The following is a 16,659-nucleotide window of genomic DNA, read 5'->3' as shown; positions in this document are numbered from 1 at the left end:
GTATGCTTCCCAGGGAGTTGAGAAAGGTGTTGGCTGGCTGCAAAGGCTAAACAAACACGGATAATAACTTGTGAACCGCTTTGAGACGACCTACGAACTAGGTTGTGATAAAGCGGTATATAAGAACCTCAAATTATTATAGTTAGATGTATCTTGGACAATGTGGTAATATGGTGGTACGCTGCCTGTTTCGTGTTACGCATTACATATATCTGTAATTGCATTGCGTACACCCTAGAACATTTGGACCAGATGTGTAACAGTGACTTCACTTTAACTTATCTACATAGTTTATTTCATTTACACCGAGCTTTAAACCGAAAAAAACACAAACGGTTCATCAATCCAAACTAAATTTTTGTCAGTGCATAATCTTTCTCTACTGTGTGCTTTGTTTCTGATCCATATACATTTTTGTTTTATCAATATTTGGTTTCAGTCCGGAATATTTTGCGAATTGGTCTAGTAGGTTCAGGGTTTTTCTTAATGATTCTTCTGTCCCATCTAATGTAATACCTGTATTGTCAGTGTATTGGGAGAACTTAATTTCTTTATTGTCCATTTTAATCCCTTTAATGTTTTTATTTTTCCTTATCATGATCCCTAGAATCTCTACACACATTATAAATAGGTACGGAGAGATTGGGTCGCCTTGTCTACATCCACGTCCGATGTGGAAAAACTCATTTGGTCAGATTGGCAATTCCAATTACATCCTTCCTCTGTGGAATTCTGTGTACATTTGCCAGCATCTCTGATGCAGAGTCCTAATAATACATGTTTTGTCAGTTTATGGAAAGTAGAGGAAAATGACATTTAAAGTTATCAGAAATTGTCTCCCCTTACCTGGATGGTGCAGAGGCTGGAATCTGAGGAGGCTTTGGTACCATAAAGCTTCCACTCCTCGTCACTGCCTCTGGCCCGGACTCAGCCATTGGCTGCGTGTACGGTCGGTCCATTGTCTGGCGGAATTTGTAAGGCATGCTGGTGTCCAGGTTCATATTGATCTGGGGACTCTCCGCTAGAAAAACACAAAGACAAAATCAGGATGCATGTTTCACTCTGCTGTGTCATGTATCTACATGGAGTTTCCAAAAGAGATGACACCTAGGCCTTTCAAACAGGTGGCTGAACGTTAATACAAGACGTCATAATAGCACGGTATTTCTAAACATTTTCTTCGGGTTGGTAAGTATGCGTTATGAAAAGTTTCTTGTTACACAACCAATAACTGTTTCTATGTGACGTTTCGAAGACTAGTATGGTATGTACTCTGTCACCTTCATCAGAAAAATGACCAGTGAAGCGTATACACACAAAGGTGTAAAATGTTTACGAGTTGTCCACAAACCGATGTCGATTCGGCTACGCTGTAGGCATATGTACAATAGTTGTTATATATGTACCGAAATGACTCGATTCAGCCACGCTTTGTTTACTACTTGGTCATAAATGTGCGAGAGCCTATGACCGAGTATTAAACAAAGCGAAGCTAAATCAGAAAATGTTCTAAAAAGATTTCTGTTGCGCACACAACACCTGTTATACCACAGGTAGGGTATGAAATGGTCTTGGGTTGGTGCTGCAGTATCTGTGCTGTAAGTTTTTACTTTCAAATCACTGATTGCACTATGAAAAAGCTGCAGACGGAAGCACATGCAGTACCTCTCATCATAAAACAGTGGAACAAAATACCTAATCTCTAGCACACATTAGTGGAGATATTAGCCAGGTGGTAAAGAGTTAGTAATTAGCGTGTGATAAGAAGCTCCTGCAAATCTTCCAAATCGTATCAATATACAGTATCGATTGTATGATTGAGTTGTATATCTACGTATTGCAAAGCGCCTTAGAACGGCTTACTCCAGCTAGATAGGGAACTATATCAAAAGTTCTACATTTAATTTTTTTTCGTTCTTGTCAGCTGGTATTATCTACTAACTAGAACGACCTCCCATCTTTGTTGTCTAAATCGGCTTAACAATCAACTGATTGGCTTTTGTTTCTAGACCATTAGGAAGAGCTTATATGGCACGCGATATTGGCAGTGTCTGTGGAGACATATATAATAAAAACAATAATTGGAGGTTCTTATATACTGCTTTATCACAACTTAGTTTGTAGGTCGTCTCAAAGCGGTTCACAAATTATTATTTGTGGTAATAGGGCCTTTGCAACCAGCCAATATATCTTTCTCAAACTCCCGGGGAGCATACAGCCGGTGCTGTCATTTCGGCGCTCACAGCTAGCATTCAACAATTCTAGCACTGCCCAACCATGTACCCATTTACAGCTGAGTAGACTAGAACAAGCCGAGTAAAGTTTCTTGCATACCAGACTGAGATATCCGCATTTCATGCGGTGCCCGAAAATTCTATCCAACAGTAACACGGGTCTGGATCGCTTACACGCGCAGACTGGCAGGGACATTTATAGTGACCTTTTGGGGGTCATGCTATTTGTTCGTGACGTTAATTTATGACGTTTTGGGGTCAGTCAGGGTCATAGACGTCCTTAACAATTGCATTCCGGGCTTCATTAGCAAATGAGAAATGTGCGGACAGTTTACAACTTTACTAGAAGAGCAGCTGTTTTTAAGGGTTTAGGTAATAAGCAAGAAATAGAATCCATCCCTGATGCGATGTATGGACAAGGTAATTCAAACCCTTATAATAAAATATGGAGCAGTAGACTCTCGGGTCTGACCTGCTCAATATTGTATCCTGAGGGTTTGAATTACCTTATTCATACCTCACATCAGGGATGGATTCTATTAATCTTGCTCAAACACAGTGCCTTTTGGTCAGGAGTCCAGCGTCCCACCACTAGTCTACTGTGGCATATATACACTACATGTCAGGCAGGCCTCCTTTATTAGGTTTTCTACACTCATTTTACTTGTCTGTGTCGCACTAAGCAAACTCAATGTTATTGTACATCAGAATGTATTCTACCACACAACCTAAGTTTACACTTTATTAACTGACTGGCACCTCTTGCTTGAATCAAACTTCGATTAAACTCAAATTTCACTCTTCAGTCATGCTATATACTGCATAGCTGTCAACCTTCCTTCACCAGGAGGGAGACTCCCTCATTTTGACCAAAATTTACCCTCAAAACTCCCTCATTCAAGTCCAAACTCACACAAACTCAAAACCTACAACCTGTGGTAAAATGATCCCCTAGTAACTGCAGGGTGTGTGTAATGATCATAACAGGTGTGTCTGAATCAAATGATCCCCTAGTTACTGCAGGGTGTGTGTAATGATCATAACAGGTGTGTCTGAATCAAATTAATGCTTTTTGGAGTTAATTTAATACCAGTACATGAAAAGGGAAAGATAAATTGAGCAATGCGGTTTCAGTCATGTTTCACGCACTTTCTCCCTCATTCAGGAAATGCGGATAAAAGAAGATCTAGCTCCCTCATTTGAGGTTTCAGACGTTGACACTATGAAACTGACACCCATCCTGGTGCCACTTTTTTTAGAGACAGACATGTGAAAAGGTATAATTTTGTAAGACGGCGCGTGTCCTCAACCTTGCTTAAACAAGCAGGGCTGTCTTGGTTGTGCTCTTGAAAACTCCAGATGAGATTTTTCCTTGGAATTTAGGAGTGAACCACTATAGGGGTATGTATACATTCGCGTATCCAGTTGAAACGGTTGAACTGGTTGAACCTGTAAAGAAAGCGACAGGCACAGATCTGGTAGTCGACAGATAAAAGAAGGTCATAATATTCTTGAAACACTCTTTTTATTCCCTGAAACTGTGTTTTTTTAGCTCTGCTTATAGAACGGTCCAAGTGCGTTTGTTTATCCTGGAAATTTCTGCACCACTGGTACCATTTCACCGGCGATATGGGAATGTAGCCTAGTTGTTCATTTCCGTAGTTCATTTTCATTAAACCAGTAATCTGTAGTCTTAGTCTGATTCTTATCAGAAGTGACACTTCAGAAAAAGTAACCTAACTGGACCTTACACCTATGATTTGTGTGAGACTGACCACTGACTGGACACTTGGACTGACCTGTGATAATATTGATAAGACTTTGGTTGAAGGGCATCGCTACAGACTTGATGGCCTGTCGACTCCCTAACAGATCACTCCCCAGGGACTCGGGACCTTACACCTATGATTTGTGCGAGACTGACCACTGACTGGACACTTGGACTGACCTGTGATAATATTGATAAGACTTTGGTTGAAGGGCATCGCTACAGACTTGATGGCCTGTCGACTCCCTAACAGATCACTCCCCAGGGACTCTGGAAGTCGCCATCTATTGGTGCTCCCGACGAGCTTCCTCATCCGACAGCGCGGGGTGATGGGGTGCTTAAAAACACAAAAAGGACAATTACTACATTAATGTTCACAATTTTCATTATTCTAACTTCACCTAAAATATCGACAAAACATTCTGATATTTACCTGTTTGGTAAGGCACCATGTTCATAATATACTGGATAAAAAAAATAAAAATCAAGGAAATTTAAATCAAACAGGGCAAAATAGACCATTCATCAAATTGACAAAACAGAAAAACTGACGTGAAATCACTGATTTTCGTGGGCTTTTTAATTTCATTAATTTTGTGGGTAATCTGCATCCACGAATTCATAGATCCATGCAGTAATTACAAGTTTGATATAAAGCACTTCTACGCTTGAGCGGATATTTATAATCGATGAATTTATGTACCCACGAAATGGTGTTTTGTCGGGAAACCACGAAATTTGGGCCCCACGAATATATCTGATTTCACAGAAATTTGATTTTTCTCTGGAGTCTTCAAAACATCCAGAGCCATGTGAAGACAGATATCTGGGGATACGTGTACCGCCATAAAAGAAAAAGTATGCAGATGTATATGTCAGAGAAAAGAAATAATATTAAGAATAAAATGATTGAAATATTCATCAACTGGACAAAAAAAGAAAAACTCATTAAAATTTCAATCATTCTCATTAAAATATCAATCATTCTCATTAGAATATCAATCATTCTCATTAAAAAATCAATATTTTTTTGAAAATAAAAGGAGACTCTTTATCCTTTTTTATTTCCATTTCGGAATTGGTTGGCTGTTTAACTAAACCCATTTCTAAAAGCCTCTGTCCGTCCGATCCATCAATACTTAATCCAAACCTTGACAGGATTACCGAGGCCATTTAACTGTCGTGTGACATCCTTCATACCAATTTCGGTTTTAAAAGCTGGGAGCTCCCAATCTAATAGAATTCATTTTAATTTAATAACAGCTTTTTAGGAGCCTCGTTTTCAAATGAAAAAAATCACTTTCAAAAAATCTATGAATTTATCAAACATTGTTGTACCATGTTCGACAAAAACCATCCAAGTTTTCCAGAAAAATAAATATATATTGAATGACCAGTGAAAATAACATGGAATAAAGTCAGGTTTTTATGTCTTAATTGATTGTCAATCTAAACAAAACTCAAAATACAGGTCTCCAGATATTTACGAGTCGTATTAGGAATAGGGCCTGTGGCTTTAGAATTGGCAAAACTCGGGTGTTGTGGTAAAAGCAAATTGGAATATTTGTAATTATACAAAAGTATCATTTAAAACACTAAAACATTCTTATTTATGAAAGATAATTTCATTGTTGCTGGTGCATTGTCATCTAAATACAAACATTACAAGCACATGTGCATCATTTAACAGTGGCGGATCCAGAGACCTATCTTGTGGGGGGGGGAGGGGTCTAAATGTCCAGGGGGGTTTCCATGTGGAGAAAAATTGAGGAAAATGGTGAAAATACACGATTTACACGAAGAAGATTATCAGGGTTGGGGGGGTTTCCTGAACCCCCCCCCCCCCAAAAAAAACCTGGATCTGCCAGTGCATTACAGTAAATTCAGCAATAGGTTTTGATAACTATGATTATTTTTCCTAATTTTTATCTATGTGTTTACGTTGTTGTGAAATTGCATTCCATTGTTTTGCCCGATTTCTTTGTTACATTGAATCTGTTCATTTTGAAATTACTCTATCAGGCTGCATGTCATGAAATTTGTATAATTTATTCAAATGCAGATCCGTTTCACAGTTTACACGATTTCTTTTCTAGCTAACACCCCCATTATCCCCCACCCCTTCCTTCTCCCGTTCCCCATAAACATATATGTACATTATTTTTACCATATGTATTGAGGAGAAGACTAAATTAAGTTGAAATAACCTATCATCCAATCAATTTGTATCTTTACACAATAAAATATGTTTAAACTAACTAATACAAGCTGAAAATCGTTAAAAAAAAAAATGAGATTGGGAAATTTTAAAGGGAGGGTCAGCATTCTTCAATTGAAATGGGCCTGAAATTTGACAGAAAATCCCTGACGAATATAACATAACCCAGGAAGTAACTGACACATCATTATAAGATGGATATCGGGCAGACATGATGGAGGAGAAGTGTGACCTACTGCCCTATACAACACCGCCTACATTTACACTTGACAAACTAGTTTAAACACAATGAATATAGCCTGATGGCTAACTCATCAAATGTCAAATAGGATTTTCAGCAGCCCTACATGTGCAGGGGGGACATAACCGACAGCCATTCCTAGAACAGTTAATTTTAATCTCTAAACTGTAAATATGGCTTATCCCGTAAAAGGAGTGCTGCTTTCAAGATGATTAAATTGAACTCCTACTGACGAAAAAGCCAGTGGGATTTAATGAAGTATGTTTTATTACATGTCTTGAAACTCTATCTGTATTAAACTATGTGTTCATTAAGAGGGCGTTATACGGATTGGAACAGAAACCCATAATGTGACCAAGAGGCATTGCAGGGACAGACAACGTCACATAAGAGCACAGGGAGTGTGGTCGGGAACCATCACAAGTGGATAATTAAAACGGATACAGAAGACAGATGATTAGGACAAAAAAACATAGCATTGCACACCTACACACTACACTCTGAATCAAAGTCATTTCCATGTTACGAGAAAAATCAACTGAAATCAGTCATTTTCAGAGAAAGTCACCATTAACACATTCACCCCTGAAGACACATTTGAACCCTTCCAATTCAAAGGTTGGAGTAGTTCATTACGAAATTTCAGGGGTGAATGAGTGAAAGGTAGAACACTAATGTATGTAAAGGTTCCCCGTACCACTGCCAAAAATTGAAACGTCTTCAAAACTAATTTTTCCCACATGACTATAGCTTTGATTAATCATTTTTGAAAGAAAAGTATACCTAGTGGGACATTCATGAAAACATAATGGAGATAAAATAAACAAATTATAATCAACAAACGTGTTCTGAGCGTAGAACATTCTGTGGTCCAAACTGGGATTCGAACCCTGGACTTCAGATTGTTATACCATCACTGAAACTGATTGAGCTGCCTCAGCCCCTGCGAAATGATTATGAATAATTCATGAAAATTCATGAACAGTTCATGAAATATTCATGAATAATATTCATGAATGTTCTTGATTTGTTCATGAATATTTTCATGAAATTCATGAACTTAAAACTTCATGAATAATCTTGAGCAAAATATATTCATGAAAATTCATGAATCATGAAAGCATGTGAAAATCATGAATATAAATTCATGAATATTCATGAATGTAAAATCATGAACTTTCATGAATATAAAATCATGAATATTCATGAATATATGAATTCATGAACATTCATGAAAAATGGCAACAATTCATGAATGTTCATGAATGTTCATGAAGAAAACGTCCCATTTTAAGTTCATGAATTGAAAATGCTTGAAATATTCATGAACATTCATGAACATGTACAAATTACCACATTTCATGAACTTTCATGAAAGTTCATGAAAGTCTAATACCATATGAAAATAAACAATGGAATTCCACTTGGATACCAGAGGAAATACCACTGGATTCCACCAGCAATTTGACCTGGAATTTGTGGCCAAATTGCCCAGTGGATTCCAGTGGTATTTCCACTGAAATACCTAGCCAGTGGTCACTGAAATTCAAATTGGAATCACTTATATGAAGATAACAATAATAATGGACATTCAATAGATTCTGAATTTACAGTTATGACGGTATATATAATCATTCATGCTGTGTTTAAAGTTAGAAATAATGCAAGTAACGTCACAAATATCTTTTAAACATGAAAAAATGACAGTTGAATAACATATATATTTGCAAAAGTTTTTACTGCTACATATTTAGCATTGTTAAATATGAAATATGGATGCATGGTTCACATATGGTCTGTGTGGTTTCAAGAATATGATACAGCTGACATTATTAGGTTAGAGTTGTAGAATACAGGTTTCCCAAAACTCTTGAAATTTATCTGTATTGTATATGCAAATACATGCTGGTTTCCTCGTTGTAGAACTTGCACACTTTTTACCCGGTCTACTTATTGCGAGTCTATCCATTCTCCATGTAACAATTGATGGTGTTTGAAGTTCGAAATGTTCGTCTTCTATTTCGTCTAAATCACTGAGTTTGTTCAAAGCTTTTTAAACAAATTTGGAATTAGGATCGGAAATAATAATTCCTTCACCATTAAGTTTTTGTTTTGTCAGTAACAAACACTTTATTTCCAATTGCAAGCTCCACACTGTACGTTCCAATTATTACTGTTGTCATTTTTCTTGGTAGAACTTCTTTTGCCTAAACTTTTATCTAAAAGATATTCTCTTTTGTTTTGCAAAATTATTCCTAGTATTTGCCATACCTCTTTGTATGTCTGCTTAATTGAGGTGTCACTGATAATACATTTTTAAAAAACCGTTGTTATTTTCCAAGAATATTTGGTGCAAGGGGAGATCTTTTTTTAAAATATTGCCAGTACGTGTCTGCCGCATCTTGCATGAGATTGCTGAAAAACTGTTGTGGTGCTTTAGGTATTCCTCTTTTATCCTTTTTCAATAGCAAATCTTTCGCTGTATATCTTGGGACATTTTACACATCACTGTCATCCTGCAGGCTGGTGTTATCTTCTTAGCTTGTACACATATGCTTTAATTATCATTTGAAGATCTTGCACTAAAGCTTACATCTTCAGGTTCTGGCTGCTAATAATACTGCCTGTTTGTGTCGATGTCAGCAAAGCATGACGACTCTGTATCTGGCACACTTCAAAACGATCCATCAAGCAATCGAATGCATCTCTGATGTCCGCGTCAGTAAATTTTAGGAGTAATCCCATTTTCTGAATAAGAAAAAAGTTAATAATTTTTCATTTATCTTATAAAATACTGTAGAAATTAGTATATAGGCCTACCTGTATTTTCAAGCCCCTGTACATCAACCTTATTTTTTTTGGGGGGGGGGCTTTGATATCACACAAGTGGGACAGTAATTTTTATTGAAATTATATATTATCTATCTGCAAATTTCATACAAGTTAAGAACTATCTCAAGAGGTGCATTCATACTGTAAACTTCAAATTCGGCAGGGTGGGATTGGGTGCACACGCACACACGTTTGGTAATTTGGACGCAGTAACCATTAGCACTCAGTAATATATTCAATTCTGTTTTCTAACGTATAATTTTCAGTATCGATATCATTGCTAAACCCGCACGGTAAATATGACCACGGAATTAGATTAGATTATATAAGTCCGTAATATGACGAATCAGATGAGTTGTTGCCAATGTAAACCGTTGTAACATCATGATCACAGACTGGTTTCACATAATTACACATAGTTTTAACATTTCATACAAGTATTTCATAAAATCCCAATCAGATTCTTACCTTCGGCTTCGATAACCTTCCTGCCGTCTTTCGAAAATTTCTCCATCTCCACTTTCTTCTGAAGCGTATTTGGCGCGGGATTAATTTCGTCCAATCAGAATAATTCCTCTATTCGCTCCGATCCTACCGGAAGTCAATTTATAAAAATATGGCATGGAATGACTTCGGTGCGAAAAAAGACCATGTAACTTTGTCTGTCGATAAACAGGCACACCAATCGATGAAAGGAAGATTAAAACACATATAAAAAGATACGGGCTTCATCTCAATGACGGCGATGCAAACAATGGATAGGAATTGGAGTTTGAACATTCGCCCGACAGCATGTCAACAACTCCAGTTTCCCCTGGATTTTCGCACACTAGGTAAGACTAAGGCCATCATACGTTGATTAAATTAACTTAAGGAGCAATGCCATGTTGTTTCCGTAGTTATTTCAATTAAAAGTTTTTGTAAAAAGTCCAGAGGTGTAGGCGTGTCGCTGTTTTGTGCCACTAAGTCACCGAATATTTCACAGGCGTTCGAAATTCTGACAGTAAATTGACAGACCTAACGTTAAATCTTATAAAGGAATATGGACGATTAAGTCAATTACTATCGATAGTAATACTGTTATCTTGAAATGATAAATATCTCAATTTACTGTCAGAATTTTAAATGCTTGTGATTATTTTCACCGCATGGCGACGGTAAAATCCTGGGTATAATCGAAGTCAAGTATCTCTTCGTTTTTGAGGATTATGTTGTATAATATTGTACCAATTGTGAACTAATACTTGTACTTTACATAACGAAAATATTAAAAAAAAATCCCTGTTCATGATCTATGATCTAAATAAAATGTTTAGATTATTATTTTTACTGCAACTGGCAGTTGGAATTATTCTGAGCAATGTTGACTGAAAATGTTTATGTCCAATGTTAATTACCAGTAAATATACTGTCAACTTACCAGCCATGCCAGTATTTACTGGTAAACATTGGACAACAATTTCTTTAGTAAATATTAATTGCGGCCCTGAGATAATTAGCTATCTTGTCAATTACCTCATATAGAACTCCCTGATCTCAAAGATCTCATCTCGCTTTCAGTTTATAAAAGTGTGAAGGTTCATGATCTTTCCTGTTCAGGTGTCCCGCTTTGTCGGTGACTAACTGATGTCATTAAACAAACTTCAAAATACACTAGTCTCAAATTTAGAAATGGCTTGACATCCTTGAACTACCCGACTATTTACTAAGGATGTTAAACATTGTAAACCAAGCTGGAAACAATTCTGAATTTGGTCTTCAATAAACAATAGTTCCATCCGCAATAAGCCCATGCCTGCAGGTAATAACACCCTCCCCCCAATATCATTATGAATTTCATTATTTTTTAATTCATTTCCCTATATATACATGTAGCGTGTAATATATATATGTCTGCAATTAGACCACCCAATATTTTACACTTGCTCCCTGGGCTTATTGAAGGATAAATATGGTAGATGATAATTAATTGGTAATTGACGTGTTCAGTAAATCATACAAATTATATATTTCAGATCAGATTCAGAGACAACTGATGATGAATTGAACCAAGATCTAGAGGATATGGCCAATTGGCATGAAGACCAGGGTTCAATATACTCAGAATCTGATCAGGAGATGACAGATCCTGAACAGGATGATTCAGAGGCCAACAGTGATTCCGAAGATGAGAACCAAAAGGAAATGAATTGTGACTGGTGTAGTTCTTATGACTTCACTGTATTCAACTCAGAATTAGCAGTCAACAAAATTCCTAATTCTGATACTATGACTAAACTTGAATGGCTGTGCTATCAGTTTCATAGGTTTGTGTCCCATCCATCAATGAGCAAAGCAGCGTTTACACAAAATCTTCAGGTGCAGAAAATAATACACAATGACAAAGACAATATACAAAACAATAATGAAAATAATGAACTGCCAGGATGACTTTTTACCAGCTGTGCCAATATCTCTGAATGTCCTTGCAAGTCTGGGACATATTGAGTCAGAATTTGAAAAATGCCATTACCATGCCCGTGTTAAAGGAGCATGCTGAAAAATCACTCTGCATTCATGTTTTTGAACTAGTTGACTGGAGACACTGTATTAGTTCATTGCAGTAGACTAGGAAAGAAGTTCATCTTAGTCCAAATAACACCAAATCTCACATTCATAAGTGTTAAACACTTGAACATAACTGACTTAACATAGTCATATTTTGTATAAACTCATGTACGTTAATAGCTAGCCTACAATTGTCTTTGTAAAGGGTAATATATCTATTAAAAAATTGTTAAACTGATGTATTGTTCCATTTTTTCTAGTTAATACCACTTCATGCAAAATGTATTTCAGATCTCATCACCTCTGCATGGATTGTCAGAGGAGTTATAGTTCCATTGGAATTAATATTCCAGTAGAAATATAATTCCAGTGATTTTTTTCCAGTGGAATTCTACTTGTATTTTTTTGCTTCACTGGAATTCCACAGGATTTTTGTTTTCTTCTCTGGAATTCCAGTGGTATTCCACTGAAATATTTCATTCCAGTGGAATCTCACTGAAATTCCAGTGTTATTTTCAATGTGTATATATATATATATATACATAAGGAGGTGAGAAGCATGTGATTTGTAGTCTGTGACCTTAACAACTGACTGAGCCACCGCTGCTCCCAGTAATTACAGTGCTTCCCAAAGTCAATAAAATCAATACAGATGGAACTCCATAATATAATTTATGTATACTTCCTGCAAAATTGGCAATTATATTTATATATTATATATATTTACATTATTATATACATTCATGCAAAATGGACATGGAGTTGAAATAACCACAAGAAAAAAAAATGGTTTCTGAGGATATTGAGTTTTCTCATCATTCATAATTTCATGAATAATAGTGAATTTTGTGTATTTGAAATATTCATCAAAGTTCATGATTTCTGCTCAGTCAATCTTTAAGAAATTTTGCTGAATTTTAATGAATTTGCATTATTCATTTAAATTCATCAAAGTTCATGATTTCTCAAGGATATGCCTTTCATGAATTCTGATGAATTTTAATGAATTTTTGCTGTGCATAAAAGTCCATGAATAATTCATAATCACAAACTTCATGCAGAGTCATGCATTTTTATGAATTTATTAATTATTCATAAAAGTTCATGAAGAATGCATGAAAGCAGGTTGATGAATATTCATGAATAAGTATTCATGAATTTCAAACTGTCTGTATTCATGAATGTTCATGAATTGTTCATGACCATTCATGATTTCATGAATACCCTCTCGCAGGGGTGGACAACGAAAGTGTACGAGCCCAAGTGTGCTACAGTTAAGGGGAGGTTACTGTTTATAGAAAAACGATAGTATATAGAAACCTTATTGTATATTTAGTGTTAGGCCACAAATTTAAATGTTACACCCCTCACTCTATCTTTAGGGCAGGCTCATATACTCTACTGTAAGTAATTTCCTTATTCACTCCCAAAGAAAACTGATTTAGTTATACAATATCAAAGAAAGTATCTTGATTTAAAATATTCATTTTAGAACTATTTTCTACACTTCGGTACAATAGATATTAATTAAGATTAATATCACCCAAATTGTTTATTAAACCCTAAAATGTTCCAGTATGACCATAAAAAATAACATCAGTAAAATAGATAGTGTTTGTTCCAAATAATTAATTTGATTTATTATTAGTTGTTTTACCTCCGACTATGATTTTTGTGATCAATTATGGTTTGACTATAACATGATAAATTTTAAGAATTATCAAAATTTGGAGCAGAAAACTGATAAAACAAACCATTCTATCAATTTTTTGTCTATAAGTAGGTTTTATAAGGTATCCACACCATTTTCCCCCATTATCGTGAATGCTTTTCTATTTATTTTCTTTTAATTTGATGATTGATCAACAACCAATCATATGAGAAATTGGGATGATCCACTAAAAATTTTGAGATGATTTCCAACACTAACAATATATATTTCGGAGTGAGTTTTTTTTAAATGTGTATTATGACAGAGCAGGTATAATATACTCTGTACACCTGACACTGCGACAGATATATTAATATCAGCATTGTTCTCCAATAAACTAAACATATGATACATCGTAAATTGAGACAGATTTAATTATCATACAAATGTGAAACTCAGCCAATTTTATTTTTTTATAAATTGTCTAACAAACCAAAAGAATAAATCTATTTAAATAGATCTGTTTATACATGATCCTTATCGAAGGATCCTGTGAATGGAGTACTGACAGGCTTCCGATGGGAACAGCTTGGCTTTATCTGGTCTATCCGTTACACCTACCGTATTCAATATAATTAGCACCCAGGGTGCTTAAAAAATTGGACTAAACGGGGGCGTCTATTACGATATTAAAATGTGAGTTATGATAAAAACGTTTAGCAACTTTGAACAGTTATTATCATTGAAGGACATTTTAAACATTCCAGTGTGGCTGGAGGTTTGATAACAGAATGTTTTCATCCGCTTCATGCTTCACGCGAAATCCAACCATGATCACCAGACATAAACCTGTTTTAAAGTGTAAGTACTATTAATCATTGATTGGGCCTGGTCAGGTCTGGGGGAGGTCTATATAATTTCAATTCCTCCCCAAAATACGGGGAATGGCACTTATAGGGGGTGGAGTACTAATTACAGCGAATACGGTAACATAGAACAGCTAGTACGGTAACATAGAACAGCTAGTACGGTAACATAGAACAGCTAGTACGGTAACATAGAACAGCTAGTACACACTGGAAATATTTGTTATATATACACTTTTCGGCATTATTACTGGAAATAACTTCAAAATGTACAAATTCCTGAAAAGTCACAAAACCTGTTTTAGTCTTTTTATGTACAGAAGAGGAAATATCAAATCTAAAAAGGAAAAAAACATTTCAATACGTGTGTGTATACAGGAGAAAAGTGATGAAAATCGCTACATTAACTCATGTAGTATAAGTTCTCTTTTATTCTGTTTTGGAGATAATTGCTGTAGTACAAGTGGACATACACACTTCTGATGACCATGCAGGGAGCTCTGTTGGTAAGAGTGACTATATGTATGTAAACTTTATTTTTCAGCAATTAAGTTATTACAACTTATATTAGCGTTGTTACTGGCCCAGATGAAAGCGTGCAGAGGTCTTAATGTGGGAGGAAACCAGAGTACCTGGAGAAAACCCACGTGGTTGGGCAGGTGACCGGTCTATACCTTTTCACGTCTGATCGGGGAGCCTAGCCCGGCTATCTTGGTCAAAGGTGAGTACGCTAACCACTGCGCCACCTGGCCACCCTACTGTATCACAATCTGAGGTGCAGGAATCATATCCCGTTCTGGCCACATTGAAATTTTACACTCAGAACAACAAGTGTTGTTGATTAATTTTATTTGTTTATTTTTCCTTTGTAACTTTTTTATAAAAGTCCCGCAACATAAAGTTTTCTTTTAGAAATTATAATTTATCAATGTTATAGCCATGCCAGAAAAAAAAAGCTTCTAATCCGTAGTTTTTTGGCAGTGGTACGGAGATCAGTAATGCACCACCGTTACCCATATCAAATCAGTTCGATCTCAAATCTGTAACATTAATCAATATATAAAATGAAATTGTTTAATAATGTGTACTTGTGTATGTGCATCGAGTGTAGAAATTGAGAGAGAAAAAAATCTAAGACTTCAAAGCACCGGCCTCTGTAAGTTACAAAATATCACTTGTAATCCTTTAACCCACCATTACAGATTCATTTGATCCTTTCACAGTAGGCTGGTGGTGCATTTCATTTCCTTTTTTGAAATTGACGAGTTTTTCTATTTGAATTCAGCCCTTTGTATCCAGTGCGTATAGAATGTATACATACTGATATAAAAATATGTGATTTATCCTAAAGCCCATTTCAAATCAATTTTCGTGGAAAGTTTTGACATTTGAAATTTTTATTCAAATGTAAATTAGGGTCTACACCATTATTATAGCTATACAGCTATATCAAATGCCTGATGATTTAACTTTCCAGATTTAATCTTTCAAAACTCTGGTTTGCATAGAACATTTCTACAGTTTTATCAAAGAGTTTTTTAAATAAATGGGTGATGATTTAACTTTTCAATATTAATCCTTCCAAACTCTGGTTTGTATAACATTGCTAGTTATTATATATATCGGTATGAAGTTTTATCAAAAAGTTTTATAAAATAAATGGCTGATGGTAGAACATTGTTAGCCGTTATTTTAAATTCTGTCAAATTTGTGCATTATAGCTTTAGGGGCTCAATGAATGCTCAAATAGTACAGTACAAATTATATTACATTCCACTGGTCTGACATGATTTGCTGTCATCTGTTTGCAATTTTTGATATTGTCCAATGGCATATTGGACAATATCAAAAACCGTCAACAGCTGACAGTTTAATCGAAAAGTTAAAGCAGGTGTTTTAAAGATGAGCTAACATGCTGTGACTATATTTAGATCAGACAGATTATCAATCAATGTATCTTAAAAGACACAAGACAAAACACAGATTTTCTGACATTTTTACCTACTTATACAGCATGAGTACATATAAAGAAGGTTCAGACTCAGGCAAGAAAGTCAAATCCTTCAGCGCCCCAATCGGACATGAAAATTTCCAGGGGTCGACACTAACGGTAGACCGGAGGACCGGGTCCACCAAAATCTTGGACGGTCCACTTAATCTCCAAAGCTGGTAGACCGCCGGTCCACCACATATTACTTGATTAGTGTATATATATTTGAGAATGTTGTTCAGAAATATACTAATAAAGACTTTATTTACTTCGCCAGCGAGCCGTAAAATCCCATCTGGTTAAAAAATGTAT

The 16,659-nt window shown here is 35.7% G+C and overlaps 2 protein-coding genes and 1 long non-coding RNA gene across 6 annotated transcripts in view; 1 reads left to right on the top strand and 2 right to left on the bottom strand.

Moving 5' to 3' along the window:
- Window positions 1–16,659, bottom strand: part of LOC110464108 (BTB/POZ domain-containing protein 16-like) — a 100,232-nt gene that overhangs the window by 70,380 nt on the left and 13,193 nt on the right. For 3 of the 4 annotated variants that reach the window (XM_021519163.1, XM_021519166.1, XM_021519167.1), the window contains exons 3-5: window positions 4,249–4,339; window positions 4,034–4,099; window positions 847–1,021 (exon numbers count right to left, since the gene is read on the bottom strand). In XM_021519163.1, coding sequence (XP_021374838.1) covers window positions 847–1,021; window positions 4,034–4,099; window positions 4,249–4,339 — 332 coding nt within the window. Of the gene's footprint in view, window positions 1–846; window positions 1,022–4,033; window positions 4,100–4,182; window positions 4,340–16,659 lie in introns of all 4 variants that reach the window. The other variant, XM_021519165.1, reaches the window with a different exon arrangement.
- Window positions 8,181–9,867, bottom strand: LOC110464115. The gene is made up of 2 exons (XR_002464468.1): window positions 9,762–9,867; window positions 8,181–9,209 (listed from the first exon to the last, which is right to left on the bottom strand). It is a non-coding gene; the product is annotated as an uncharacterized LOC110464115 (long non-coding RNA).
- On the top strand, window positions 9,889–12,078 carry LOC110464114. Its single transcript, XM_021519175.1, has 2 exons — window positions 9,889–10,126; window positions 11,309–12,078. Exons 1-2 carry the CDS (start codon window positions 10,086–10,088, stop codon window positions 11,721–11,723), a joined length of 456 nt encoding a protein of 151 aa, XP_021374850.1. The 5' UTR covers window positions 9,889–10,085; the 3' UTR covers window positions 11,724–12,078.

Source organism: Mizuhopecten yessoensis, unplaced genomic scaffold, assembly GCF_002113885.1.
Source record: "Mizuhopecten yessoensis strain PY_sf001 unplaced genomic scaffold, ASM211388v2 scaffold10961, whole genome shotgun sequence".
Classification (NCBI taxonomy): Eukaryota; Metazoa; Mollusca; class Bivalvia; order Pectinida; family Pectinidae; genus Mizuhopecten; species Mizuhopecten yessoensis.
The sequence above is the reverse complement of the archived record's forward strand: the minus strand, read 5'-3'. Positions and strand labels throughout refer to the sequence as shown.

Excerpts from the sequence above, each read along its gene's own strand:
- LOC110464114 (XM_021519175.1), top strand. The coding sequence starts at position 10,086 with ATGTCAACAACTCCAGTTTCCCCTGGATTTTCGCACACTAG. Across the intron at positions 10,127-11,308 it reads CCTGGATTTTCGCACACTAG|ATCAGATTCAGAGACAACTG; the intron begins GTAAGACTAAGG and ends TATATATTTCAG.